The sequence below is a fragment of the Podarcis muralis genome, chromosome 7, assembly GCF_964188315.1.
Source record: "Podarcis muralis chromosome 7, rPodMur119.hap1.1, whole genome shotgun sequence".
Taxonomy (NCBI): Eukaryota; Metazoa; Chordata; class Lepidosauria; order Squamata; family Lacertidae; genus Podarcis; species Podarcis muralis.
In genome coordinates this window covers 84,247,441-84,259,407 of record NC_135661.1, presented here as the reverse complement: position 1 = coordinate 84,259,407, position 11,967 = coordinate 84,247,441, and the positions used below count along the sequence as shown (strand labels likewise).

At 50.1% G+C, this 11,967-nt stretch overlaps 1 protein-coding gene across 1 annotated transcript; it reads left to right on the top strand.

The window, feature by feature from the left end:
* CALM3 (calmodulin 3) lies at positions 1-10,937 on the top strand. The gene is made up of 6 exons (XM_028742140.2): positions 1-519; positions 6,575-6,605; positions 7,069-7,212; positions 8,089-8,195; positions 8,426-8,561; positions 9,316-10,937. The coding sequence occupies exons 1-6, from the start codon at positions 16-18 to the stop codon at positions 9,342-9,344; spliced, it is 951 nt and encodes a 316-aa protein (XP_028597973.2). The 5' UTR covers positions 1-15; the 3' UTR covers positions 9,345-10,937.
* Positions 10,938-11,967: the final 1,030 nt, after the last annotated feature.

The window sequence follows — 11,967 nt, the reverse complement described above, 5'->3', positions numbered from 1 at the left end:
CTTTCCCGCTCCAACATGGCCCGCTCCGATTTTGACGCATTGCAGGTGAGAGGCGACCAATGGCCGCGGCAGTCTCAGCCTGCGCCTCGCTCCCCAGCCAATGGGCGCGCGCGACACAAGCGCGCCGTCACAATACTGTGTCCTTCCGCTCGAAGGCGGTTCGAAGGAGGGGCGGACGGAGAGAAAAAGCGGCGGCGGGCGGAGAAAAAAAAAGAGAGAGGAAAAATAGTCCCCCTCTGCTTCCCCCACCCCACCCCGCAAAGAGGAGGGGAAGTGGGCGGGGCTTGCGCGGCGGCCGAGAGCAGCTCAGGCGCGCGGAATGCGGGGAGAAGGAAGGGGGCGGGGCGCTTCCCTGGCGGCGGTTGGCGGAGGGATCCCTCTCGCGCCGTGTGTGTGCGTGAGGCGGCCCGCAGCGGGTTCCGGCTAGTGCTGCTCCCACCTCCCTTTCCCACATCGCCGCCGCTGCTCCGCGAAGCCTCTCGACGCTCTAGCTGCTGTCGCCACCCGGACCCGGCCATGGTGAGGGGCGCCTGAGGGGTTAATTGAGGAGGGGGTGGTGGGGGCGAGGGGGGAAAGGGTTAATGGAGGGGGGTCTTCAGGGGGGCTGTATGAGGGCGGAGGGGGCCGAGGGTCTCTGAGGAGGGGGCCAGGTAAGTGCCCCATTGATTTTATTGTGTGTGGGGGGTGTTAATGGGGGGGGCAGGGGAGAAATGGCGCCAGTGAAATGGTTGTGGGGGGTGCAGAGTCAAATAGGGGGGTATTTGGGGTGCGTGAGACGGGGGGGGGGGTCACCGCACTGCAGGGCACATGGGGGGGGGGGCCGGCGCGTGCAGGTCCTGGGTTGCAGATGGGGGAGCACTGGATGGGGGAGGTTTTTTTGGGGGGGTGAGCGAATGGAGGTGAGGAGGAAACAGATGTGGGGAGGAGGGGGGCCGTTTGAGCGCAGGGTTTTGGGGGTGCCAGCTTGACTGCAGGGGAGGGTTTTTTGGGGGGGAGGCTTAGGACGCCCCTCCTACGGAGTGAAGGGGGGTGCAATGAGCATTTGGGGGCTGGGACGAGTGGGGCAGCGAGAGAGGCGAGGCGTGGGGGGAGGCTGATCTCATCCCCCCCTCTCTCTCCTGAACCTTCCTTCCGAAGAAGCAGGAAGGGGAGAGGCGAAATGTGATAAGATGAGCAGTGTGTGTGTTGGGGGGGGGGTTGTTGATGCTGGGGGGGGGGTCCAGGGGGTGAGGCTGTGGGGAGCGGATGGGGCGCGGAGAAGGGGAGAAAGCTGGGAGGAAGTGCCCTGGATGCTGGGTTTTCCGGAATGGCTGGCTACCTGGCCGGTTAGGTTCTTGGGCAATTGGGGCAAGGAGCAGGTGGCAAGGTTAATGGGAGTGGAGCAGAAAGGCAGGGCTCGGCTCAGGTGTGGATGTGGTTTCAGGGAGCTTGGGGTGGGAGGTGATGTGGGGTTGGCATCACCACAGGTACTGAACAGAGGAGGTGATGGCAGCAGGGGCACTGGGCGGAAGGCCCACCTGGCTGGGGGATGTGATGGGGCAGGAGGGCGGGTGGGGCTGGAGAAGGGTAACAGCTGATCATCACAAGGCCTTTGGCAAGAAGCCGTTGAGGGTGTTTGGATCTGCCCTTCAGGAGTACTTTGGGTAGGGGTCTTGTTTCTGGAGATGTTCTCTTGGGTAGCAGCGCTGTAAGGCTGCTGAATGATGTTGCTGAGAGTGGGACACACGAGGGCCATGGGAAAAGGGCTGGAGGTGATTCGTTGAAGGGGATGTGTGGGAGATGGCATTTTGTAGCCCATTGTTCAGAAGCCGACAGACAATGAGCCTTTGTGGGAGGTGGCCATGTAGAGTATCTGGTGTGAGATGAGTGAATGGTGTAGAATTGGAGGAAGTGAACTGACAGGACCCTCAAAGGTCAGGCTGGTGTTTCTAGGAGTGGAAGATCTAATAGGCAGAAAAGATAGGGGGGAAGCGTATTGAGAGAGCTTTATGATTTGAAGAGAGAATGCATGGAGTTGATGGTCTTTTGAATGGTCTCCTCATAAGCTGTGTTGGGGCTGGAAATGGCGGGGCTGGGTTGCTGATGTGAATTCACTTTCCATCATCTAGAAGAGCAGAGAGGCTTGTCTTGGGGATGCAGGAGAACATGGGTGTGGATCCTGACCAATATATTTGAGCTGTCTTCTTGATGAAGGTTTTATTGCCTGCATGTCCTTCTGTTCCATGAGGCTCCTGGTGGTCTGCTTTCCAGGTTACTGTTTAGCTGCAGCATCTGATGTTCTCGTGCACTGGGCCTCAGAAACCCCTTTGATTTGCCTCAACAAGGAAATTGACAAACTCCTGACTCAAACAAAAGCATGGAAGTAACCATTCCACTCCGTGTCTCACCTCTGACTGGCTTTGGGGGGAAGTGGGGAAGCCATCCAACACGATAATTTGAAATGTAGTGGGGTAGTTCTGGTCTAATTGCAGCGTGACAAACCATTTGGCACGAAATAATAGTGCGAAGACTACTTTGTAGTCTGGTGATGAGGAGAGGGAATCCTGGGGACCTTCGGGATGCTTGGAGAGGAGCCATAGTTCAGTAATAGAGCCACATGCCTTGCATACAGAAGGACCCATGTTTTAGTCCCTGGCATCTCCCAATAAGGCTGCAAGAGACTCCGGTCTGAAATTCTGGAGAGCCGCTGCTTGTCAGTGTAGACAGTACAGTAGCCCAGGTGTAAAGCACAAGGTTTGGTGTCTCAGTATTACAGGGTCACTTGTCTGTGGGTGGGAAGAGTGCTCGAAATGGAGAAAGAACGCCTTTAAAGAGCCACCCTCCTGTAATGAAGCCAGGGGTCCTTCTAGTTTTGATCTTCCTCTCCCTGCTGCAGCTTCCGGCGCGTGGATGACGCACTAATTCCTTCAGTCCCTTGCTGGAGCCTCCCTCAGCCTGTTGCAATATAGAAGAGTGGCTTCCTGTTTGAGTCTGCATTTCCCTCTGGCGGCTTGGCTTATCCACCAGAAGCTATTAGATTATTATTTTCATGCTGGCTGCTCTTGCCATGCTAACCTACTTTCCAGAGCATCTTTCCCTCAGGCCATCTAGATTGGCTACCCTGAAGGGCCACCATCTCTCTTTCTCTTTCTCTAGCAATTATTGAGATGTAGGCCATCTTAATCAATGCTGAAAAGGCCAGTGAGATTTTTTTTTTGGGGGGTAGCATGGTTTGATTGGGGAGGGGGATGAAGGCCAGGACTGTCCTTCCTTGATCTTACCACGGCCTTTGGTCTTCTGTCCTGTAGGGATGCCATTATAAATGCCAAGCCACTTCTGAAGGCTGATTCTGAAGAGCAATGCACTTCTTCTTGCTCTTTGCATTTCCCTCTCGTCTAGCAGACCCTGTGTAGCTTATGCGATCTGACAAGTTTAGACAGGGATGTCAGAGTTCAAGCTTTTGCCCTGAAGAAATCTTTGGCCAAGATGAAAGTCAGGTGGCTGTTCTGACCCCCTCCTGCCCCGTTGCCCCTAACAGTTCTGTGCCTGAGCTCAAAATGAGGATTTTTTCCTCTCTTGGCTGAGATGTGGGTGGTCCCACCCACCCTTTCCTGCATTGATGTGACCCTTTGTGGTGCAGTGTATTAAAACCTTCCCCAGATCCTCACTTTCTGTCGCTGCGTTGGAAGTGCTTTATCATCCTTGTTTCCTTTTCTGACAGTAGAGGGCTCCTAGGTCCATTGCAGTCTGTTTAACTGAGCCCCTGTTAATCCGGGGTAGCATTAGTTTCTCTGCAAAAATACCTCTAGCTCAAAAGCCTAAATGGGTCCGCCCCCCCCCCCCCCCAGAATGGGGCGTGGGGAGGACTTCATATGGTTGCATCTGGACTTTCATTGGGGGCTTTCCTTCCTCTCCCCCCCCCCCCCACGGGCTTCGCCCTTCTGCATGTTGCACCCTTGGCAGTCCTTGGTGATATCTGCATTTTGCAAGGAGCGACTCTCAGGCGGTATCAGGTTTGCCTTGTATCTTCTGCTCTGGCTCTCGCTGTGCTGCAGTGTTGGACTGGCTGGGACTGCAGTGAAGGCTGGAGTCCAAGCAATCCTCGTGTTTTGCAGCTCTTACTTCCAAAAGCACTGAAGTAGAATGTTAAAACTCCTTTTTTTAAACAAGTGCACTGTAATGGGTGTGAGCTGCAGGCTGCTTCTTAGCCAACGCAGAAGCACGATGGAATGGTGCAGCCAACTTGAGCAAGGCCAGACAAGGGGGAATGCGGCAGAGATGCTCTTGTCCAGGATGTCAGAAGTCCCATGATGTGGTAATACAAAGGTGGAAATGTGCCTCACTTCCCCTTGGAATCCACTTTACTCAGTACCTGTACACTGTTGATAAACACCCTCACTTCTCCTTAGGCCAAGATATTTGCATTTCTTTTCCCACCATTCTTCTGAGATCACAATCATTCTCACCACAATACTGTGACATAAGGTAGGCTCAGTTTTTGACTTGCCTACGGTCACCCATTAAGTGCCATGGCTGAGTAAGGATTTGAACCAGTGTCTTCCTGATTCAGTTCTAAAGCTTTGCCCTTGTCATCCCAGAGCCCTACATTTCTGCAATAACATTCAGCCAGAAAACTGCCTTCTGAATGTTGCCTTATTTTAAGGAAGAAGAATTCTGGTTGGGTTCAGCCATTGAATGCTCAGGTCGAGCTGTGGATCCCAACAGAAATGAGTCTGCAGTGTTGCACTGTCTGTCCTTTTTTATATCCTGCCTTTCCTCCATTCTGGGGCAGCTTAGCACAAACCCAAAGGCAAAGCATTAATACAGTGCAAATAAAACATCAATAAAAGCACAAATTTGCAATATAAATACAATGAAACAGTAGAAATAGATTATCTGTGTCTAAAGGCATGCCATTTTGGGTTTCATTTCTGAAAGCATTGTAAATATATAAAAGGATGTCATATAGAGGAGGGAGAAAAGTTGTTTTCTGCTGCTCCAGAGAAGCGGACACGGAGCAATGGATCCAAACTACAAGAAAGAAGATTCCACCTAAACATTAGGAAGAACTTCCTGACAGTAAGAGCTGTTCAACAGTGGAATTTGCTGCCAAGGAGTGTGGTGGTTTCCTTCTTTGGAGGTCTTTAAGCAGAGGCTTGACAACCATATGTCAGGAGTGCTCTGATAGTGTTTCCTGCTTGGCAGGGGGTTGGACTCGATGGCCCTTGTGGTCTATTCCAACTCTAGGATTCTATGGGAAATGGGAAGAAATCATTGCTTTGAGATCCTTTTCCAGTTCTGTTACTTCTGGCGGTGTAAATGGCCACCACCATATCTTGTGGCAGTGAATTCTATACTTGATGGTCAAACTAGCTAATGACCCCACCCCTGTGGTTTTTTTCCAGTCCTTCCTGCATGAAACAGCTGGCGCTGTTGGTCTCTGTCTGCACCTTTTGCTGTGCATCTGCTCTCTGGTCATGATACACTGTGGCTTAGATTGCAGAACCTGACTTGTGAGAGGCCAGCGGGTGGGTGGGTGCTGCCACCGCTCCTGAAACTGGCATGGCTTCAAGGGCCTTTTGGTGCCTCCTGTAAACATAGGCATGATGCAGAAGGGGGCTGGGCGTGTCTAGCTCAGAGCAAAGGTTGGGGGAAGTGGGCTTGAGAGGGTTAGGCTTAACTTCTATGGTATTTCAGCAGATGCTGTAAGTTACTTGATGAAGAATCCAGCCACCTAAAAAAAGAAATCTTCCTGACCTGCTCTTGATTATTTATTTGCTCCTTCCTGACAATTTTTGAAAGCCAGCAGAAAGAGGAAGGAGAATGTTATTTCACTAGGGTCATCCCTTTAAAGAGGACACAATCCACTTGGTCAGTGCTCAGCAAAGCAGGCATAGATTGGCTGTTGAGGGGTTTAATGAAGCGGTGTGGTTCAGGACCCGCCTATCCTGCTCTGAAACATTTAGGTTTCTGCATGTGACTTAAAATCGTAGCACTGTAGAGTTGGAAGGGACCACGAGGGTCATTAGGAGAACCCCCTGCAATGCAGGAATCTTTCGCCCTGCTTGTTCCAATGATGCAGCTGTCGCCATCCACCTGCAGTTCTTCTGCATTGTGCCATATTATGGGGGATGTGCATAGCTCCAGGTTTAAGACTTCTTGGTGAGAGCCAGGGTGAAGGAAGGCAGCAGTGACAACCGTAGGGAGGAAGCAATAGAATGATGGACAGGCTTAAAGGCCATGGCCTGTCCTAGTATGAGGAGTGGTGTGTTTGGAAGCCCCTTCTCACCTTCTGTGGATTGGGCTGCTGCTACAATCTCAGCTCTGTAGCCCTGAATTGCAGAACAGAGGCTGGGGGTTAAGCCAAATGCAGCCACATATAGCAGGTTGTATATCAGGAGACCCTTTGGATACTGCAGGTGGAGACTGCATCCAGCTTGGTAGGTCACAAGGTGTGCGAACCTGAGCTGGGGGCTTACAGGTAATGTGGAAAATGGCATGGGCTCTGCTGCTTCCCCACCAGGGAGGCTGATAAGAGATGTAGAGAGGTTTGACTCTTCATTTCATATGTGTTTTTCTCTCCCACTTCTTTCAGGCTGACCAACTTACCGAAGAGCAGATTGCAGGTGAGTCCTCAGCACACAGTGGCAGTAAATATTAACTCGACTGGCACTGAATTGATCTGCACGTTGAGGGAAGGCGAGCAGTACATCCCCTTGTCTACTGGCTTTGAAGCTGGGTTAACTACAGCTCAAACTGAGCCAGAATGCACATGGTGAGGGGCAGCTTGTGAGCTTCTTTGCAGAGAAGGAGTTCTTTTAGGAGAGATAATTTCCCCATCTGCTGGGTTTGGGTGGTGGTGTGAGGGCAAGGCCACAAAAGATCAAAACAAATCCCTGGGAAAATGTGAACAGGCTTGTGCTGCCACCAGCATTTTAGGCACTTGGGATTTCAAATACACCACCAGACTCACTTGGTCCCCCTCTCTCCCAAGTCTTTGGAATGGGGCTGGCTAGACTTCCAGGATAATCACTGGTTGCAAGTACATGATCTCTATGTAGCTTACACCAACCCTGCTTCCCCCTGCAGAATTCAAGGAGGCCTTCTCCCTCTTCGACAAGGACGGGGATGGCACCATCACCACCAAGGAGCTTGGCACTGTGATGAGGTCTCTGGGTCAGAACCCCACCGAGGCAGAACTCCAAGACATGATCAATGAAGTTGATGCTGATGGTAAGTGGCCCCAGCACTAAGGGGGCCTGGGCAGAGTAAATGATCCAAAACCTATGGCTTCTGCCAGTACTTTATGCAGAAATTCAGCGGGGGGTTGCTTAGATTGGGGAGCAAGCTTTATTCTTGATGGACAAGAGGAACAGTTTACCTTTCCCTCTGAGCTTCTCTGACTCCTGTGCTTAGACATCCACCCATCCCTGCTGTTTCCCTGCCTTTTGTGACTGAGAGGCAAGAGGTAGAAGCAAGAGGGATATTGATTTATTTGATCTTGCCAGACTAACATAGACTGGCCTATGTATTAAGTTGCCAATGAATGCAATGGTGGGGACTGGTTCTGATAGGGTACTAGCTGACAGTGGTGTGGGGGATGGGTCAAGGCTTGTGATGGACCCAGAAAGTCAATAGTTGTAGTAGTAGTAATAATAATAATAATAGCAATAATAGGAAGTAGCACCCTGTTTCCTTCCAGGGATAACAGAAGGGCACAACATGAATGTCTTGAAAATGCCACTCACTTTCTTCAGTGCATATACTGCCTTCCAAGCTGCACTGTCCAAGATGCTTAAAATAAAAACAAAATACCAACACTTGGGTAATGCCTGCAGTATCTTGAGATATTCTTTGTGATTGCTTCACAGGCAGACCGTTTGGCGGCCGCTAGTTTCAGTGCTGGGGTGTGGAACTCCTTTTGTGCCATAATGTGTCCAACTCCAACACATTCCACCAGCTAGTTAGGTTCCCTTCAAGCGGGGCTTCAGTCTTCCCAGGCTGGCTTTTGTCCTAGGGTGGCTATTTGGGATTGGTCTCGGCATCCCAGTCTGCAGCTGCTTTGGTTTCTGCTGGCTTCGTCTTACTGGTGCTCATTTCTCTTTTCAGGGAACGGCACAATTGACTTCCCAGAGTTCTTGACCATGATGGCAAGGAAGATGAAGGACACAGACAGCGAGGAGGAGATCCGAGAGGCTTTCAGAGTGTTTGATAAGGTGAGGAAGTGGAGAAGAACCACCCGCCTTCTGGAGGGGAGGGAGGAGAGTGGACAGAATAATGTCTTGCATCACCATATACTCTGGGAGAATGGCAAGGAAACAGCAGTGTCCCCTTCCCTTAATCTGGAGCATACAGAATGGAGAAGGAAACACCATTTGCCAGGATAAAAGTGGAAGGTGCTGCCTAGCTGTGCTGCTCCCTGCTAAACTGATTCCTTTGCTTCCAGGATGGGAATGGCTACATTAGCGCAGCAGAGTTACGCCACGTGATGACAAACCTAGGGGAGAAGCTCACTGACGAGGAGGTGGACGAAATGATAAGGGAGGCAGATATTGATGGGGACGGGCAGGTCAACTATGAAGGTGAGTCGGGGATGGGATCAGCATCTTGCCTGCCGCCGTTTTGGCAGCCAGAACGTTGCATGAAAGAATTGAGGTTCTGCTTCGGCAGAGGGTCTCTAAAGAACTGTATGGGCCCTCTTCTGGTTTTCAAGGGCCGTAATTGTGTCACAGACTTCAGCCATCTGGGTGGCGTGGAAGCACCGTAACCATTTTTATATATCATTGTTGAGGGGGAGATGTTTTGAGCTGTGTGGAAATAACCCCAAATTTAATACTCCCGAGTCCATCAGTGAGGTCCACATATATGCAGAACGTATTCAAAGGCTTTGAAGTTTCCTTTTTTTTACAGGCCTTGGCTGGATAGAACCAGGGCTTTCTTAGCCCTTCCCCTCAAATCTTGATGGTACTATTCTGGGGATTTTTCTTTGCTTCTTGAAGCCTTCACACATTGTTCAATATAGCAGGGTACACATTAAGGTCGTGTTCAGTGGCGGGGGTACCCTTGACTTTCCCTCTGGTAGTTTTCTCTGGATGAAGGCATTATGAGAGGGGAGCCGACACAGTTCACAGCATTATCACAGCTCTGTTTGCTTTTATCTTTTGAAAACTACATCGAGTGTAAAAGTCGAATCATGCCAAGCCGAAGTAACTGTGTGACCGCTGACTGGGCTGATGTCTAGGGAGCTTTTCGACTAGGTGATCTCAAGTCTTCCAGCTTCAAAGGGTGTGGGCACCGCCGTACTGACTTTGCTTCCTTACACTGTGTCTCTTGCAGAGTTTGTGCAGATGATGACTGCAAAGTGAAGCCCGCAGAGTGGGTGGCTGGCAATGCCCATTCTCCTTCGATACTTTTCTCCAACACACTCTCTCTACTTAAGTAACCTGGTTCTCTAAGCAAAACAATCGGCTGTGGAATAAATCTGACCAAGCAATTAAAAAGAAAAAAAAAGAAACTCCCCAAGCTGCATGATTGCACTCATCTCTCCCTCCTTCTTCTTGCTCTCCCTCCTTCCCCCTCCCCGCCTTTCCTTCCTTCCACCTCTTCTGGTGCATACCCCCCAAAAAACCTCCCTGAGAACCTCCAACCTTGTGGATGTCTTTTGTTTCCATCGGGTCTTCTGTTCTGCAGCCAGAGCTGGCCTGTCTCCCAGGGCGCAGATATCTTTCTCTTTCTTTCAAGAATCCACACGATGGGGGTGGAGAGAGCGCAAAAACCTTCTTAATCGTGTTGCATGTGTCTGGCACTGTGGTCGTGCGCATTGACATGGCGGTTGCCACCGAAGGTCTTGCCCCAGGGAACACCGAGGAGGGGTACAAGGAGGAAACTGGGTTGTTGTTTTCCCCCCCTTCGTTTTCGTGGGAGGGGGGGCACTATCCCATCGCCGGGGTGCCTGTGGCTGAAGGCGGGTTCCAGAGAGCTCCGTCAGCATGATGTGGGGAGAAGAGGCTGTTAAAAAGAGGGGGAGGGGGGAGCGTCCGACAACTGTCCGATTGGCTCTTTAAAGAAGAAAAAAAAACCACGCAAAACCGAACCAACCGCCCATAATTTTAACTTCTGTCTTTGTTCTTAACCTTGTATAAATTGTAAATGTCCTTACAGTTTCCTAAGCATTGTGTCCAGACATTGGAGCTGCTATGTAAATACCTGATGCTACAGGCCCCTTTTGCGGGGAGGGGGGGTCGCCCCGCGTATGGCGACGGCGAATGCTTTTGATTGGCAGCTTGAGGGGTTTGGGAGGGGGGGAAGCGTCGGAACGGAACCGCAATAAAACAGTGAAGCCGCTGCTGAGTGAATGCCAACTGCGCCAGAACGCCCTCTTCTCCCTCCTTCCTCCCCCCCCCCCCCGCCTTCCTCATGCGACGCTTCATTTTTTTCGTAGTGGCTCTCTCGGTTTTAACGCTTGTGCCGCACCTTTGGCTTCAGTGTCTGTGCTCTTTCAATGTTGCTTCCTTAACTCCGCCCGTCCCCACCCGCCCCGCCCCCTTTCTCGCGGCAAAACAGCATGGGCCGCAAACTTGCTTCTCTTTACTTTTTTCACTTTTATTTTTTAATCCAAAAAAAAAATAAATAAATAAATAAAGAAGAAGAGAAAAAAAAACCAGTTTTGGAGGGGGAATCGAAACAGAGCTGCAGAATTTCCCTGAAACCGGGTGAAAGAAGAGTGCTTTACGCAGTCCGTGGCGGATTTGACCACGCCCCCTCTTATTATTATTTCCTGTCTTCTGCACTCCTGTGTTGAGCAGAGGTGGAGGGATCTCACCTGAGAACTTAGGCAGGGGGCGTGGGGAAGGTTGGAGCAAGAATGTCTTTGAAAGCAGGTGGTGTTGTGTTCAGTTCAAGCTGTGAAAATAAAATTATATCAATGTTTTCCAATAAAATGCAGTGACTACCTGAAATGGCTGTGTTTGCTTTGATATTCCCTGTCCCTTTAACTGGACCGCCTCGTTCAGTTGTTTTGTTTCACAGTTGCTGGAACAGCTTAAGATGTGAGTGTCTCTTTTCCCCATGGGCAAATGCAGCAAATTCCCCTTGGGGAAACTTTTTGAAAACAAATTAAATTGGTAAGAGCTTTCCTCTGAAGGTTGTAATCGCTGAGCCACTTCCATGGGCTCCTGGTATAAACCTGGAGCTACTTGTGTTGGAAAGCATCATTTGACTTAATTGCTTTGAGCAGAAGCAGCCGCGTTCTTTATGTTGCTTCCATTGATCCTGGGTGGGCAAAGGAAGGAAATGGAGGACAAGGGAGCCAAAAAATCTCAAAAGGAGGGTAAGGAGATTGCAAAGAAAGCTGAATGAATTCTTTGCCTCTCTCTTCACAACCAAAGATACAGGCAGGTCCCAGTGCCTAAACCTAACCTTTACAGGAGGTGAGTAAGGAACTGGGGCAGATAGTTCTGATGAGAAATGATGCTCTAAGCCTAGTAGGCAACACAAAAATTGACACAGAAATAGAAATACTTTATTGTCACTGTACCACTTGTTTACAGTAAAAGTAATCACTGTGTCCCATGGCATCCACCTGAGAGTTACAAAAGAACTCAAATGTGAAATTGCTGATCTGTCTAAATAAACTTGCCTCCTCCATTCTTGAGGATTAGAAAGTAACCAATAAAACACTAGTAGTTGTTTTTAAAGGATGCAGGGGGGAATGCTGCTAGCATACTGTCTGCCCCAAGAAAACTGGTGGAAAGTGTTAAAGATAAAATAGCCAAACATAGAGAACAAGCTTCGCTCAAGCAGAGCCAGCATGGCTTCTGCAAGGGAAAATCCTGTCTCGCAAATCTATTGGAGTTCATTGACAGTGTCAACAAGTATATGGGTATAGATTGGTTAACACAGTGTACTTGGACATATAAAAGCTTTTTGACAAAGTACCTCATCAAAGACCCCTGAGTAAGCTCAGCAGTCAAGGAATAAGAGGAGAGG